The following is an 18,396-nucleotide window of genomic DNA, read 5'->3' on the forward strand; positions in this document are numbered from 1 at the left end:
TTTGTCATTAATTTGTACATATTTATAGTTTAAACATAATTTATGTGGAATTAACTAAACATTTCAGTACTAAACAGATCAGTATTACTGAATGCTGTCAAAGCTTATGTGTTTATCTAATCACTTGCGATCTTTGGTTTGTGTGTTTTGTGATGTGTCAAATAATAAACATCTTTTAATACTGCATACTTATTATTTGGAAATGTCATAATTGTGAAAAGAATTGTTTTGCTGTCAGTGGCACGTTAAGAAGAACTGTTAAAGTATAAACAATAGTTAAAGAGAAAATTGAAAAAACCTGCATTTGACCCTGTATTCAGTCATACATGCCAATAACTTTTTTTTTTTATCAGTTATTAATTAATATGGGCAATATTTAATTGAGCAGAAACCTGCGAATAGGAACAAAGAAATTGCATAAACATGGTGAGGCAGGAATGACATTTTCTTATGAATTTTGCACACAACCACTTAGATTTGCTCTATCCTACTACTAGTGTAGCTGTGTCCCAACCATCACAGCAGAACTCAGCAGAACCACTAGATTCATCAAGGCTACATCTGAGCATTATACTCGTGTCCCGATGACAAATAAGATGAGGAGATAAAAAGGTTGTGTGCCTGTGTGCAAAATGAATAACAACTTGAAGCCATGATGACTTAATTTCAAATGAGTTCTGTCAAAGGCTCCGGGACTATTCGCCATTTAAAGCAAAGCAAGAATAAACCTAAGAGGCGGTCATTATGAACTTTTGTTAGTGTCTTGTCATAATTTATGAAGAGGAAACGAGTGAAAAGGGAAGTAATTAGGAAGAAGTAAACAAGTGTGGAAAAAATACGTGTAATAAAAGTGAGCATGCACTTTTGCAAAGATCGTAATTTTAACTGTAGCCGAATACCTGAGTGAAATACAAAGCAAAGCTTTTAAAATTTACACGTCACTATTTACCTTAGCTTATAAAAACTTTATTTAAAAAGACTACCTTCGGCATGGTTAGCCCAATGCATGTTAATTTTCTTGTTTTAAATTATTAATGGTTTTAACAACAGTACTAATGTTCAATATTGCTGTTGGTCAAATTATTCATTGGTGGATAATTTAAATCTAAATGCTTATGGGCAAATACATGTCAGTATATTTAAAACTGTATTTGTATACTATATCTAATAAATACGGCCAGAGAAGCAAAAATGAACAAGGGTTATAGCAAAAAAATGCAACCAAACTACAGCCCCTTACCCAACTGTGACATCGATACAAAGCATTATGGGAATATAAGTCCTCGTTTGTCAGCCGCTCTGTCTAGCGCTGCCACAGGAGGTGTGTGTAGAACTCCACTTCCCAGAATGCCCAGTGTTTTCTGTACATTGGCTCATTTCATACATGGGGAATATGAGAGCGGCGAAGAAATGGGAAGAAACAACGGGCGATTAAGTGAAATTGTTGAGCAGTAAATACTTAATGGAGAAACGTTGATGCAACTCGATAAATGTTGTTCGTCAAAGGGAGAAGAAAGTGTGTTTTGTCGTGTCAATTTTCGTATTATTTTACGGTGACCGGGCAAGGCACCTCCCTGTAGCTAACACCGCCGGGCTGTAGGCTCCATCACCGCGCTGCAGTGTTCCAGTGGCCGACACGGTGCCACGCTGCTGCCGCACTACAGCGCCCTCGCCCACTACCATGGCACACGCTCACATAGGCGTCTCGAAGTAGCCCGATATCGCTTTTCACTTAAATTAATCTATGCAACCGAGAATGGTAACTTTAGTCGCAAATAATCTTGTAACCGTTTTGGCAGCGAACTGCCTATTGTAGCCATAAACAAGTGCCGAACATTAGGGGCGCGATTTGTGATATTAAAAAGGTAAGTGGAGTGAATTGTTGGTCATGTCAGATCCTGATTTAAAAAATGTTAAAAAGCGAAGGATTTTACACTTTAAAAACTTTATGCATACTGTTATCGTTTTCATTCGTCATTTTGTTAAATATATGTTAATAACTGTATTATATAGACTATTTATGCTTAACTGTTGGACCTTCACGAGGTTTTCTCCTCTCCAGCTTTCAGCGGCAGCGATAAGTCAGTCCGCATGGACCGAGCAGGAAACATCCAGCTTGATATTCCGGACTTCAGCAACTCCGTTCTGTCCCACCTGAACCAGTTGCGCATGCAGGGCCGCCTGTGCGATATTGTGGTTAACGTACAGGGACAGAGTTTCCGCGCTCACAAAGTGGTCCTGGCCGCCAGTTCCCCATATTTCAGGGACCACATGTCACTCAGCGAGATGAGCACGGTGTCACTCACGGTAATCAGGAACCCTTGTGTGTTTGAGCAGCTCCTGTCTTTCTGCTACACCGGTCGCCTGTGTCTGCAGCTGGCTGACATCATTAGCTATCTGACGGCTGCTAGCTTCCTTCAGATGCAGCACATTATCGACCGGTGCACCCAGATTTTGGAGGGCATTCACTTTAAGATAAGCCTGGCGGATGTGGAAGAGGAGCTGGCGGGAGGGCAGGCCCACAGGGGCATGAGCCGAACCATGGAGGCCGAACGGGGCGGGGCTGTGCTGGGAGGGCCCCGCCCCCTCAGCCCCAGACACGGCGGTTCCAGGGTGATCACGCCCCATGGTGGTGCGGGGGGGGTCATGGACGTGCGAGAGGTCCGTGAGGTCAGTCCACCGGAGGAGTCCATGAGCCCGCAGATCGTGGAGCACAGCGGACTGGGTTCTGAGGTGGTGGGCTCGGGAAAAGAGCCCATACTGCGCATCAACCGGGCGGGCCAGTGGTACGTGGAGGCGGGGCCTGAGGCGGAGAGGGGAGGGGAGGAGACGGTGCGCGTGGTGGAGAGTCTGCGGATCAAGACCGAACGCATGGAGGAGTGGATGGGGGCGGAGACTCAGGCATCAGCGGAGGAGGGGAGTGGGGCGGAGGAAGGGCCTACTGTGATGATTGACACCTCAGGACGCAGCACTCTGGTGCAGGAGGGCTTTGTCACGAGGGCTTCCAGAGCAAAGAGCTCTCAACCCTCCAGCAGCTTCAGCGAGTCCGAGAGGTGCGTGCTCAGGGGAGAGATGGTTTAAAAGCACTTAAAGCACTTAATGAAATATGAAAACAAGCTAGCGTTCAGTTAGTTGGCATGTTACAAGTGGCTTTGTGTTGAGGAAGTGGAAAAACTACTCTCTAGTAAACAAAAAAAAAATTGGTTGCTTGTAGAATATTACATAAATTCATTAGTGATAAATTATGAATGTTGTTGATCCTTTAAGTGTGAAAAGGTGATGTTTTGTCCATGATATTAAGTCTAATGGTGTGATTGACTGAAATTTGAGACACTTAAGAAGTTCCAGCTGGTGTTTTTTTCTGCATGTCTGGCAGGTTCAGCCCAACAGGAAGTGTAGTGGTGATGGCCGAGCGACCACGGGCCAAAAGTGAGTCTCCAGGAAGGGTGGACGACCAAAGGCACCCGACTTCTCAGGTACACCGACTCCACAAGACAAACGACACCAAATAAAATCAAGAGTGTTGGTCAGGACTTGGTGATGTATTTTGTCATAGTATCACAATGAACACTGATGAGGGTAATCTAGTCTTGTACTGTCACAACACTGCTCATGTTTAAGGTCCAAATGAAACTAATAGTGTTGCAAACTGCCGACAAAGTCAGTTTCCCTTGTTTTAAGGTGACTGTTCACAGTGTTTAGTAGAAAAGTGCTCTTGATAACCTGTTATGTAGGAAAGGTTTAGAAACAGGGATCTAACAGTAAAAATCTACCTTGAGATATACGTTTGTTTTTGGTGGTGGTGTTTAAATGTGTCTTAGTGTAGAACTGACCTGCTAGTTGCTGTGGGCTGTGATAGCAGCTGTCAAACAATGTGGGATCTGTTATGTGCAGCTTGAAAACTGCAAGTGAATAGCATTCAGATAAAAAGGAAATGTATGCTAATGTCAGGGTGAGTGGACATTGTTTGGGATGTGATAAGGGATTGGTACCAACATTCAGAGATGGAGAGGTTTGTTAGAATTTGCTTGCTCAGTTATGAGTGTTGTCTAAGCTCTGCCCACAGGCTACACCTTTCACAGGGTTGAAGATTCTGAAATAAACCTGTGCTCTGCTTGCAAATTGGCCAGCAAATGTGCATTTTAGTGCTCAGCATAAATACATTTACAGGAATGTGCTTATCATTTTCAAAGATTTTAATGCATATACAGAAATAAAATCTTGTGGAACAAGAAGCTTATCAAAGCACTAGCATCCACTAGGGTGTTTCTGGCAGTGCATAATTCATAATTATCAGAATCTGTTGTTTTGATCACTTCCATGGCCTTCCAGGTGTATAAAGCCAGGTGTAAGCACTTAGGCATGCAGACTTGTTTTTACAAACATTTGTGATGGAATGGGTCGCTCTCAGGAGCTCAGTGAATTCCAGTGTGGAACTGTGATAGGACGCCACCTGTGCAACAAATCCAGTCGTGAAATTTCTCCTCTCCTAAATATTCCACAGTCAACTGTCAGCTGTATTATAAGAAAATGGAAGTGTTGGGGAACAACAACAACTCAGACACGAAGTGGTAGGTCATGTAAACTGACGGAGCGGAGTCAGCAGATGTTGAAGCACATAGTGTGAAGTCAATCAATACAGACATCCAAACTTCATGTGGCCTTCAGATTAGCTCAAGAACAGTGTGCAGAGAGCTTCATGGAATGGGTTTTCATGGTCAAGCAACTGCATCCAAGCCATACATCACCAAGTGCAGTGCAAAGCGTCGTATACAGTGGTGTAAAGCACACTGCCACTGGACTCTAGACCAGTGGAGATACGTTCTCTGGAGTGACTGATTGTCCTTCTCCATCTGGCAATCTGATGGACGAGTCTGGGTTTGCTGATTGCCAGGAGAACGGTACTTGTCTGCATTGTGCCAATTGTAAAGTTTGGTGGATGGGGGATTATGGTGTGGGGTTGTTTTTCAGGAGCTGGGCTTGGCCCCTTAGTTCCAGTGAGAGGAACTCTGAATGCTTCAGCATACCAAGACATTTTGAACAATTCCATGCTCCCAACTTTGTGGTAACAGTTTGGAGCTGGCCCTTTCCTCTTCCAACATGACTGTGCACCAGTGCACAAAGCAAGGTCCATAAAGACATGGATGGCAGAGTCTAGTGTGGATGAACTTTACTGGCCTGCACAGAGTCCTGACCTCAACCCGATAGAACACCTTTGGGATGAATTAGAATGGAGGCTGAGAGTCAGGCCTTCTTGTTCAATATCATTATGTGTCCTCACAAATTCGCTTCTGGAAGAATGGACAAAAATCCCCATAAACACACTCCTAAACCTTGTGGACAGCCTTCCCAGAAAAAATTGAAGTTGTTCTAGCTGCAAAGGGTGGACCAATGTCATATTGAACCCTGTGGATTAGGAATGGGATGTCACTTAAGCTCATATGTGAATCAAGGAAGGTGAGCGAATACTTTCAGCAATATAATGTAGCTTTCAAACATTTTATTTTAGTCTTAGTCTTTCAAAGTGTCTTTACTGTCTGAATTCTTGCCCTTTCTTCTATAGAGTTTCATTCTGTTTCTGTGTACATTTTGACACTGGTGTTCAGTGACTAAATATATGCTTTACTTAGACCGAGAGTCTGTGTCTCCGATAATGCTCCATCTTTACCCCTTCGACCCTTAGTGTTGTTGGGCTGTGTACTGAAATCTCTTAAAATCACACGGCCAAATGCCTGTTGGTAGGCCTGTATTGTGTGGACTGTTGGAAGTCTGAAACAGTAAAGTTCTTTTGTCAGTGAGACTTTGCACAGCCTGTTACAGCTCAGTCTAAAAACTGGCCTTAAAGTGATTTTTGAGCAGTCGCCTCTTTGTCCAATATCCCATTCTTTATTCAGCAAGATGTCTTTGTTTTAACCCAGCTAGTCTCATCCTTGCAGAAGCTGAGGATATCTCTATCTTTAAATTATTATGGAAGGCATGATCTTACGAGCTACCCTGTGTAATACCCCCAATAATTTTATTACCCCTCAATTATTGCCCTGGCTCTCGAGTTCCTTAATTTAAACCTCAAACTTTTTTCAGTGTAAGTTAGCTACTTACTTTCTTTCCAGAGACAGGTAGCTACTTTTGCTCTGTCGTCTTTCCCTGGGTTCTAGCTGTCTGATGGGTTCTAGCTGTCTGATGGGTTCTAGCTGTCTGATGACTGTGGTATCCATATTCTGCCAAGAGCACATACCCTCCACCAGAAGGTCTTTCTCTTGCTAACAATTTTGTTTGGTTTGGTCAAGCAACACAGCTTACAGTTCAGCATAGTCTCTCCTAAGCTCACGGAAGCCGGCAAGGTAGATTCTGCTTCATGCACTGACATTATCCCCACAAGATACACTGTATTGCCATAGGTATTTGCTCCTCTATGAACTTGAGTGCCATCCCATTCTTAATTCATAGGGTTTAATATGATGTCGACCCTTTGCAGCTATAACAGCTTCAACTCTTCTGGGAAGGCTTTCCACAAGGTTTAGGAGTGTGTTTATGGGGATTTTTGACCATTCTTCCAGAAGTGTATTTGTGAGGCACTGATGCTGAACGAGAAGGCCTCACTTGCAGTCTCCACTCGAATTCATCCCAAAGGTGTTCTGTTGGGTTGATGTCAGGACTGTGCAGACCGGTCAAGTTCTTCCACACTAAACTCACTCATCCATGTCTTTATGGACCTTGCTTGTCCATGTCATGTTGGAATAGGAATGGACCATCCACAAACTGTTCCCACAAAGTTGGGAGCATGAAATTATCCAAAATCTTTTGGTATGCTAAGAGTTCATTTCACTGGAACTAGGGGCCAAGCCCAACAATCTTTACACTTGGCACAATGCAGTCAGACAAATTCCGTTCTCCTGGCAATGCCAAACCCAGACTCTTCCATCGGATTGCCAGACGGAGAAGCGTGATTGGTCACTCCAGAGAACAGGTCTCCATTGCTCTAGAGTCCAGTGTCGCCATTACATCCAGCACTGTGTTTTGTGCTTGGATGCAGCTGCTCAGCCATGGAAACTCATTCCATGAAGCTCTCTATGCACAGTTCTTGCTAATCTGAAGGCCACATGAAGTTTGGAGGTCCGTAGTGATTGATCTTGGAGTCCACTGTGCACAATGTGCCTCATCTGCTGACTCTGCTCTGTCGTTTCACGTGTCCAACCACTTCAGCAATGAGTTAGTCATTCACAATCACTTCCACTTTGTTATAATACCACTGACGGCTGACTGGAATATTTAGAAGCAGAGGTGGGTAGGAACGCGTTACATTTACTCCGTTACATTTACTCAAGTAGCTTTTTGGACAAAAATGTACTTGTAGGAGTAGTTTTAATATGAAAGACTTCTACTTTTACTTGAGTAAATATGTGGTGAGAAAAACGCGACTTTTACTCCGTTACAATCGGATTTGTGCCGCGCGCTACCGTTACTTTCGTTTTGTAAATAATTCGTCTTTTCAGTGAGAAGACTGACCAACCTCTCGTCACCCGAGTACGAGTGACCAATCAAATGAAGCCGGTCAATCACGTGATCACATAAGCAAACTTTCTCCACCGTAGCAAGAAAGTGACAGAAAAACCTACCGAGCATCCCTGACCTCATACAGCCAATGTTTACATTACAAACGTGTAAAAGGACAGTTATATAATGCGCTGCAGGGTTGCCAAGTTTTCAAGATCATTTAGTGAGATTTAAACCGGGGTGGGGGTGGGGGTGGTGAACGTAAATTGTTGAGGGGGGGGTGTAAAATGGACACAAATTAAGTATTATATCGCGATCGATCGATCGCCAGAGCGAACTAGTAACTCATTGAATCATAGATATGGATCAGAGGTAAATAAACTAGATTTTTTTCAGCATGAGAAATCGGATGTGTGGCGTGTAAGCGTGTGAAGACGGTCAAATGCGTGTGTCTCACGCTCAATGCTCAATGCGCTGCCAATTGTGTCTGCAAACGTGTGGACATTTCAGCCTACAAGAACTCAACATCAAATATGAGGAAACACAATGCGATAAGTTTGCTGTATGTATAATTTTGTGTAATGCTATATCTCTGAGGCATAACGTTTGTATGATGTAATTATTAAATGTAACGCAGTGCAATACTAAAAACCAGTTCTCACACTGATTGTACACACTAGCAATATAGGATGATTAAGTCTGCTACAAATTGATTCAGTTGGTGTCAAGTTGTAGCTACACGTATTGGCTGACAGTCTCATCAGTTAGTGCCTTTGTGGAACACATTAAAGTTACATAGGCCTAATTAGGAACAAACAAAAATACATATTATTTATAATAAATAATTTATATATATATTTATTTATAATAAATTATTTTTATCATTAAAAGTCATTGTTTCCCGTAATTCAATTTCCCATGATGTAATTTACTGACACGAGACAGTACTCATGCATTTACTCACTACTTGAGTAGCTTTTAATCAAAATACTTTTTAAAATTTTACTCAAGTAAATTTTTGGGATGCATACTTTTACTTTTACTTGAGTAACATTTGGTTCAAGTAACTGTACTTTTACTTGAGTAAAATTGTTGAATACTCTACCCACCTCTGTTTAGAAGCCAGGAAATTTCACGACAGGACTTAATACACAGGTGATATCCTACCACACTGGAATTCACTGAGCTCCTGAGAGCGACCCATTGTTTCACAAATGTTTGTCGGAGCCGATATAACTGCACTAAGGATGTATATCTTCACCACTAAGGTAGATTCGATACACATCTCGATACACTGTCACCGAAACGATATAACTGCGATACTCTGAAACCCCTTGTCGATACGATGCGATACAAATCACTCCTGTTCACGATATGATGCGATTCAAAATGATTTGATAACGATATGACTTATTATATGAGGATTCGGTTTGATAAATGATCATTCGATACAGTTAGTTGAGGTTTGAGGATGTATTGGCCTAACCCATCAGTTTTCTTAACTCAATAGCACAATTCTACTTTACTCTCTAACAATTTAAGGGATGTATGCATCTGGGGTGGGTTTCCTGAAATGTTCATAGCGCTTCGTAACCTTGTATGAAACATATGAGGTTAAGAAGTACTTAGCGCTAAGAACGTTTCGGGAAACTCACCCCTGGTGTTTTCAATGGAGCAAAACCAATACATAATATAAAAAATTCACAATTCAGTATATTCAGACAGAGCATTAATTTATTCAAGTGAATTATTCAGTTATTTTCTCCATCTATATTTATACAAAACGTTTAAAACATAAGATGAACAGTTTTTAAAAGTACTGTATTAACATAGTGAAAATTATGATCTGCAACACTACTGTCTGCTAGACTTATGAGGGGGTAGCGACTGCAGAGATGTCCTCACCGTGCCGTCTTTTCATGTGTATCGCCAGGTTCGTTGTGCTACTAACGTATTTGATAGCCCCACGGCATTGTTTGTAGATTGCGTGCGTCTTGTCAAGTTGACCACATTGCTTAAAAAATCCGAAATATTGCCACACGTTTGATTTGTGTGTCTTTTTTGGTGCATTAAATATCTTTGTCGTTGCTAATGCTCTCGTTTCCCTCCATCTTTGTTGTGTACGTCTGCGTGTTTGCGTCAGTACCTGAGGACACGATGGTGCATTTATGTTGCCTCAAAAAAAAAGAAATCAATAAAAAGTATGTTGCCTCTGTAAATATGTTAGAATAAGGAATAGATACTGGAAAACAAAACACCCGATTTAACCATGGTATTTGCCGATGCAAAAAGGCTAGAGGAGATGCACCGTAAATTCGCCCGCAAATTAAACCCGATGCACGTTGAATCTACCGGTGCAGTCAAATCGCAGACATGTGTACCGAATCACCGATGTGAATCAGTGAATCTCCCTATCCCTAAACTGCACATGTTATAATCTGCACATGCTGTGTGATCATATCTTTGGCACTTTTTTGTTTGTTTGTTTGTTTGTTTTTTGCAATTAGGGAAGGCACTCTGGTAATTGGTACCTGCTTCCGAGCTGTCATGGCCTCCAGTGAATTCATTTTAGCTTTTACCCCCTCTGCTCTTTTAAACACATGAAACACCACATTGGGTAACAGAGCCTTCCTATGACTGCTGTTAGCAACAGTGCAATCACATGTTTTTATGTTGTCTACTTGCACCATGTTTGTCAGTCTCGTCTATCCCATTTCTCTGTAACTGTAAGAAAAATATTTGTGCCCATCTTCCTGTGACTCTATGAACTCACTAGAAGCTAAACAAGTTCTGATGAAGGGATTCCTTTTTTAGAGCTGGTGGTTTTTGCTCATTGGCACTAAGTTCTAAGTATTGGATATGATGATCTGACCACTGTGGTGGAAAGGTTAAACTGAGTGAGTGAGCAGTGTTTTGATGGGTCTCAGCATGGCATGTAGTTCCAAAGCGTGGCATTCATTGAACTGCACAACCTAATTCCTGGTTAAGATAGTGATGTTGAAAATATTCCATCACATTTACATTTATGGCATTTAGCAGACGCCCTTATCCAGAGCGACTTACATTTTTATCTCATTTTTATACAAGTGAGCAATTGAGGGTTAGGGCCTTGCTCAGGGGCACCTCAGTCATGGCCTCAGGTCTGGGAATCGAACCTGTGACCCTCCGGTCACAAGACCAGTTCCCTACCACCAGACCATGACTGGCCCATCACCACTAGCAGTCTGGATCCTCGGCAAACAGTATATTAGTAATATTATTATAAGCAGATGCAAAAGTGACACTCTTGGTTCTGGCTGTTTCTCCCGGCCAGGGGGAAGAACCTGCCGTGTTTGACATGGGCGGTTACGAGGAGTACCTGCGGGAGCAGGTGGGTGACCGCTGGTTCCGCTACAACCCTCGCCTCACCTGCATCTACTGCTGCAAGTCGTTCAACCAGAAGGGCAGCCTGGACCGACACATGCGTCTGCACATGGGCATCACACCCTTTGTGTGCCGCATGTGCGGTAAGAAGTACACGCGCAAGGACCAGCTGGAGTACCACATCCGCAAGCACACGGGCAACAAGCCCTTCCACTGTCACGTCTGCGGCAAGAGCTTCCCCTTCCAGGCCATCCTCAACCAGCACTTCCGCAAGAACCATCCGGGCTGTGCGCCCCAGGACGTGTCCCACAGCGCCTCGCCCGAGACCACCACCACCACCGTCACGTCCCGCGGAGGCCCCAACGAAGATGGCTCGCCCACCCAGGAGGAGGCAGAGGGCAACGGGGCGGGCAGCCGAGGCGGAGGGGCGTCGTCCTTCGGGGAAGGCATTCAACCGTCCGTGTCTACCACTGGGCCCGACTGAAGGGCCAGGTGAGGTTTCGATATGGAGCGTGCGGTTGGACAGTGGGGGGGCGGAGATTAAAAAAGGGATCTGGGGTTGACGTCCTCGAGCCTCACTGTTCACACTGAGCACGTGCGGAGGGCGTCAAAACAGGCGATGAAGCCAAGGCTCTCTGGCTCTTTGGAAAGCTGCTGTTGGTGAATAACAAACAGGATTTATATATATAAAAAGAAAAAAATCAAAAACGAAATCAAAAAGGGGGAGGATCAGCAGAATTTGGCCCAATACTTTAGTAAATCATGGGCCTTTTTTTCTCTTCAGCTATAAAGATATAAGATGACAAAACAAATGCAAAGAACAGGATGCTAGAAAACTAGAGAATGCTAGTGTTCCTTAGGTATTTATGAATAATGTCTGCGCTTTAAACCACATCTACCTTCACTTTACAAACTGAACCGTTATGTCAACAAATGAAGACAAGCCACACTCCAACAACCTCACACACCACTGGATGCAGTAATTTTCTGTTTGTTTATTTGCCTTTCCTGTCTTTTATATATGTTACAGTTTTTATATTTTTGTACAACTTAACAGTGAAGCTTCAGAATTCAGGACAAAAAAAAAAGAGATGTTATGATTTGGTCAAATAACGTTAAAGTTGCCAAACTTCTCTGTGCCAGATGGTGATTATGGGAAAAAGAGGAGATTGCAGTCCTCTGTTCTTTTGCCTTGAGACAATCTTAATCCTGATCTGGGGGCTGCCCCTCCCCAGATGTAGCTAGGCTCGAAAAAACGGGTTCTGTTTTTGTTAGGGCCCCCTCAGGTCTGATCTAGAATCAGATTCCTAATGTGTTTGTTTGATAAAGTGCCAACTTGGCTTGTGATAAATTCTTATGTTTGCAATTAGTCGATAGGCCTAAAAAATCATTAACTTTTCAGGTCAAGACATTTAATTAGCAGTTGCATTAAGTGACTTTAATGTTTAGATAAGAGATGAGATGGTGGCACGTGGAAAAACAAAAACGAAAGCAATGCCGTTTGTTAATTTGTATTTAATTTTTCCTAATAAGCCCCCCGACACATTTCCATACTCCAAAACTAGCTGCTGAATGTTAATAGTAATATAGAAACCAGGAAAGACTTCAACCTCAGATAAGCTACAGTACCACTCAGTTACCTCTCTTTCATATCACTACGCAATATAAGTCTGTTTCATACAGATTCGGAGGATGCACTCAGCTGTCTTTCACATTTAAAGACCCTCCCCCCGCCCCCACCCCACATGCATCCCTTTTTGTATATTTTATCTTTTTACTTTCTTTCTTTTTTAAATAAGTGAACTGTTAAGAAGTTTTTTAATTCTCTCCAGCTCGCTGCATTGTCCTCTCCGTTTCTAGAAAGCGTGAGCGCTGGGCTGAAAGTGCTCGGCTTTGCGCATTAAGCTTTCGGCCTCATAGCGGCACGTCCGCAATAAGAGACCTGGAGCTAAGAAGAACCAAACCCAGGACATGCAGTGGTCATCAGCGGTCACGGGGGGAGGTGTTGTCCTGGGCATGTGAGTGAGGGGAAGTGCCAGGATGGCTGTGAGTTGGGGATTGCCAGTTAAACAAGAGGAGAGCGCTTTAAACTCGGGGTTCAGTGCTTTCATGCTTGACTGGTGAACAGATGTTTCCAGCTGGTGCTATGGCTAGGAGCTCTTGGGAACCAAAGGAACACAAATGTCATAGATGTTGTTATACCTCTGATTAGGCAGTAGATGAGTAAAAACAAGAGATTACATCCGGCACTTACAAAAAAAAGGGGTGGGGGGGATTTTTTTCTTCTTTAAAATATCTACTATATATCACTTATGCATATATAGACAAATTTGTATTTGTAAAAATGGATAAAGATACAGTGTCTAAAATAATAGGAAAAAAACGTTTTGTAAAAGTGAAACGGTGTTTTTGGTGATGGCTTCTAGAGGCTGTGAATCACACATGGCTGTGACCGTTTTTGTTCCATAAGGACTGTGGGAGCAGGAAGAGAATCAGCTACTGATATTTTTAATGGAACGCACTTCTTATGAATACAGGTCAGAACTTTTCAAACCTTTCCTGCTTTCTCTTCTGTGAACACTTTTACAAGCGTCAGGAACTTCGTGTTCACTCTGGATGTTTACCTTCACTTCCACACTAAGCCGTTCAGTGTGCGTGGGTCACACAGTCCTCGCACTCTCAGTTACTTTCACAAGTGCAGCAAAAAAACAAAACAAAAACTTTAAAAAAATCTAACAAAAATATCACAAACATCTCCACTCAGTGTAAATACCTATGCCTCAGAAGCAGTAGCAACAAAACTTTATTAAACTGTGTAACCGCAGCATCAGTGTGTCCGACAGGTCCCAGGTCAGTGTTGGGGCATGCTGATGTGAATGCGGAACTGTTTTTACTCCAGTACAACCTCATGAGAACACAGCCAATATAGATTACAACTTTATTCCCTTGTAAACATCATAACCTAGTAGTTGCATAAAAAATATGAACTCTTTGGAATTATCTAGATTTGAGTGGCTTCTAAAATGTGACATGATCTTCATGAAAGTCATAAATAATGTCTTATTTCAAAATGAATAATTTGACTTTATTTTGTGTTGAGAAGAGAATGGTTGGAGTGGCTACCATGAGCCATTATACTAGCAGATAACAGTATGTAGTATTGCAGAATGCAGTATTAAGCACAATTCCAACTACCAGTATAACTGAAACCAACACGTTGGTGTAATCCAGCAGTAATGCTTGACCCTAGTCTACAAAATGGAAGTCACAGGCCTCTCCCCCTTAGAAACAAAGGCTGGAAACCAAGATGAAGACTTCTCGGATGGAAGCAAACCAAACAGATCTCCAGAAGGGCACAAACATCAAAGACTGGTGCCTGGCTACGGAGGAAATGCATTGTATGGCCCATAAACGAGACCCTTGAGTCCGCTAAACAAAGGTTACTGGCACCGGAAGCCAAACTGCAGGGACGCTCGCAACAAGCAGCAGCCACAAGAGTAAATGCCCACTTCACCAGTGAGACATCCAAAGCATTCTTCAGTTCCAGGGCAACAGAACCCAACTGGATCCACTCAGAACAGAATAGTTCTGGAACTCCATATTGGAGAATGAATCACTGGAGAAATCATCAGGTTAAGAGATCTGTTCGCAGAGCGCAGCAATCTCCCAGAACAGGAACAGCCACCATTACAACACTCCAAAATGTGGGAGACATGGTCGACAGCTAGACCTGACGTGACCCATAGCTGCAGGCTAAAGACTCTAACAACTCCACATGGCTGACTTAAACAAACCAGCTTCAAGCTACTGATCCGTGTAAGCTACGACAAAGCAAGTCAGTATTGGTAATGAAATGTCCCAATGAAGACCAACCACCAGCTAAGACCAATACAGACCAATAACCTGCTTGTCCACAACATGGATGCTCCTTTACTGAATACTAGCCAGCAAGCTGAATGGGTATAAGTGCACGAACGTGAGTGCTGTAGACCTAGCTCTGTATTAATAAGACCATTCCTCCAGAACTCAGTGGAGTTCCAGCTTGAAGATAATTGCCCAGATGACCATAAAGTATGGAGGGTGTATACCAAGGAGATGCGCTGGCCCAACAAGCTCAAGTCCTCTTACAGTCGTTCCAGATTCAGGAGTGGAACTTCCATCACTCACCTGTAAATGGATGATGAGTATAATGAGACATTGTCTCACTAATCCACCTGTAGTGAGCACAGTGTAGCAGCATTCAGGCTGGAGAAGTGTGGTCAGAAAATGTGATCAGGGCAGAGGGAACTGAACTACAACAATGCCATGTGTCGTACCTGCAGGGCAGCTGCATATACCTAGAGATCACACAGGAACCTTGAGATAGAAACAGTAAAGACAGCAACATCCGTGTGGTACGGCAGATGTCCACAGGCAAACGGGAACAATAATATCAAAAGCTCAACTGGAGGTCAACAGAAGCAGTGTTGCATCACACTATACACTATCCAAGATGCAGACCTGTGCAAAAAAAAACCTTCGAGACAATCCACTTACTAGTAGGAAGCAAAATGCAGGCAAGGGGAGCATACTCTTGAGAGACATAACCAAGTTTTAGGGGTCCTATACGAAAAGGTAGACCACAAGTCCAAATGGGAGGAGCCCCAGAAAGTACCACAAAGCTAAGATCCCCTACGTCCAAATAGATAAGCAAGTAGTAGGAAACCAACCAGACATTAATAGTCAGCAGGATTATAACAGGAGTAATGCATACCACAGTCCCAAATGATGGAAATGTCCAAAGTGACAAACACAAAACAATGAAGACGCACCAGGGACTGAAGGAGGAAATGGAGAGGATATGAAAAGTTAGCAGTAAGGTTGTCTCAGTGATGATCGGGGCACTTGGGCCGGTGATCCCTGTGCAGGAGTAGTGGCTCCAACAAACCCAGCAACGACATTACCTGCCTCACTCCAGAAGACCTTAGTGCAAGGACAAACTACATGTCCACCCACTGGAAGGGTGAGACAGGAATTTATTTTTCTATACATAGAGTGTGCATACAGTACACTATGCATGTGTGTATATTTGTACACTGCCAGCTCTGTATATTTAACTATAGTACACTACAGTTTCTCCATCATATCTTTGCTCATGTAAATGTGTGTTTAAGTGTTAAGAAGATTTGATGGAGTAATTGCAGTTAACTCTGGTGAAATGTAGAAGTAGTAAAAGTGTATTACACAAGGAAATGACATTTAAGACAGAGGTCATGAAGTACACATTACATTTTAGTTCTGTCTATCTCAGAAGCTGTAATAAAAAGAGGTTTCTACTTGTTAGTAATTATATGGGTTAGAATACTTTAGGTGTCTAGTTTATAATTTAAAGCAGTATTTGACTACTTTGTGTGTTTTTTACTAAATGTCTTTATAATTGACTTATCACATTTTGGAAGTCATTTGTGCAACATGATTACAAAGTGCCAGATAATTACAAAGAGTTCATACTTTTATCAAAAATATGAAAATGTAATTTTCTGTAAATGTTTTTATGTGTGCTTTTAACTGGTAAGTCTAGGAGACCGACATGGGCCTGCTGTTATATTGGACAGTCCCATATATGTAAGGGTAAGGTGATGGACAGATCTCTGTATAAGATGTGTGTGTTTTTGTTTGTGTTTATTTTCTGTTCAGTACAACGCAAAAGCAAGGTATCTCCATCTATGAACAAGCATTCCAAGTGTTGTGCAGCATGTTATCAACAGAGTTACAAACAATAAATGAATGAAAGATGATGGTTTGGAGATTAGGGCTAATCATCACGTATATTAACCCCTTGTGCAAATCTGCCTTAGGCTCAGTTTCCCACCCACAGCACTGATCATCTTATCTGTTTGTGTTCACATTCACTCGTCCATCTTGGGTCACTGTGGTCATTGAAGTCCACACCCTTCTTGGTCTAGTTAGTTGTTTCAATCTGTTGACCTTTTTGTCTGCTTTCAAAGCTTTAATAACGTAGGACAAACGTATTGTTATTGTGTAAATAATAGTACTATTTAAAGTTTCCTATAATCAAAACAGCTACTGCAGATAAAAGACATTGACTGAACAAGCATTCTGTATTAGGACACCAGTGTTACACAAAATATGTAGTTTCTGAAGTCTGATTTTGCAAAAGTGAGCTGCTTGAGATGACAGAGTGTTTTCACCACTAGTATCAGCCTGACAAAATGCTGTGGAGCTGAACTTATGCCGATCTGATCGTGTTGTAGTTTTGAACGTGCAATTCAAGAAAAAAAAGTGATCAAGAGCATAAGAAATGAAAGTGACCTTTAACAGGAAGACCGTTTAAAGGCCACGTCACTCCTGCAGATGTGCGGGATGGTTTATCGCTCCTCGTCCACAATTCAGTTCACTTACCTCAGTTCTTCAGTCTCTTATCACAGTAAGCTTGTGAAGTTTTCAGTTGCATGTCTATACTAAAGTTTTATGTTTGTTTGTTTCTTCTTGGGAACACTGAATGACAGTACTGAATGACAGTACTGAATGACAGTACTGAGCCATATCAGATTTGTTCAGTCTCATCTTAATATCCCACTAGAATAGGAATATTTTATACAGGGAACACACAAGAGTCTAATGCAAAGTTTTATAACATAGATTTAAATTAGAAAACGTGTGACTGTATCCGGGGGAAGGGGTATTTTTTTCTTGACTTTGCTTTTTGCTTCGGTCTTTGATCAAGAAAATGAGGGGAAAATGTATACAAACTTAGTAGAAATGTTATTTGTTAATTTGCATGTCTGTTGTGATGGCCAAACATTAACCTGGTTATTTACATCTATATTTGCACCAATATATGCCAAAATATTTACCTTTATAATTGTCTTGCTATATTGTTTACGCCCAAAAAGCAATATAGTGTATAACGTTATTTACACGTGTCTTATAAGATGTTGGATCATGTTACATTTTTAGTATACATTAAAATTTTACATAAACATGAATTAAACATATTTTTTAAAAAGGTATTTTACTCTGGATTAAGTTAAATGATTATGGTATTAGATTTCAATTACACATATTTAAAATGTAAAACATTTATTGAAAACAATATTAATTGTTAAAACTCTAAGTAATAGAATGTAAAACAATTTACAAATCACTGAAATTTTTTACAAGACTCTTATATTCCCTTTTGAAATGGTACAGATAGGTGTGATTACTGATTTATAATGTGAATGGTTATTTTCACAACCACTGTTTTTTTTTTTTTTCTTCTTCCTTGCGAGCAGGCAATTTTTTAGTCCATTCTCCTAATAGGAAAAGCACTTTAGGTGTTAACTGTGAAGGATTTGTTGCGATGTTCTATATGTGTCTGATGATAAGAGGCCCAGATTGTGTGATAATGCTAAACCCAAATTTCTAACATGGAAAATAAACCTGTTTTAATCCTAGTATTGTCTCAAAAATAGTGCATTTTATTGTCAAATGTGACACCCCTCCCTCCCTTTACATTTAAGATCTTTGATCAGCAGTTTCACTTTGTGATAAAAC

The 18,396-nt window shown here is 41.7% G+C and overlaps 1 protein-coding gene across 1 annotated transcript; it reads left to right on the forward strand.

Moving 5' to 3' along the window:
- Window positions 1-1,341: 1,341 nt before the first annotated feature.
- On the forward strand, window positions 1,342-18,296 carry zbtb37 (zinc finger and BTB domain containing 37). The gene is made up of 4 exons (XM_076991639.1): window positions 1,342-1,865; window positions 2,063-3,053; window positions 3,377-3,476; window positions 10,808-18,296. The coding sequence occupies exons 2-4, from the start codon at window positions 2,092-2,094 to the stop codon at window positions 11,339-11,341; spliced, it is 1,596 nt and encodes a 531-aa protein (XP_076847754.1). The 5' UTR covers window positions 1,342-1,865; window positions 2,063-2,091; the 3' UTR covers window positions 11,342-18,296.
- The last annotated feature ends 100 nt before the right edge of the window (window positions 18,297-18,396 follow it).

The sequence above is a fragment of the Brachyhypopomus gauderio genome, unplaced genomic scaffold (assembly GCF_052324685.1).
Source record: "Brachyhypopomus gauderio isolate BG-103 unplaced genomic scaffold, BGAUD_0.2 sc84, whole genome shotgun sequence".
NCBI lineage: Eukaryota > Metazoa > Chordata > Actinopteri > Gymnotiformes > Hypopomidae > Brachyhypopomus > Brachyhypopomus gauderio.

Coding starts and splice junctions, on each gene's coding strand:
- zbtb37 (XM_076991639.1), top strand. CDS start 2,092: ATGGACCGAGCAGGAAACATCCAGCTTGATATTCCGGACTTCAGCAAC. Junction 3,054..3,376: donor AGCTTCAGCGAGTCCGAGAG/GTGCGTGCTCAG, acceptor CATGTCTGGCAG/GTTCAGCCCAACAGGAAGTG. Junction 3,477..10,807: donor AAAGGCACCCGACTTCTCAG/GTACACCGACTC, acceptor TCTCCCGGCCAG/GGGGAAGAACCTGCCGTGTT.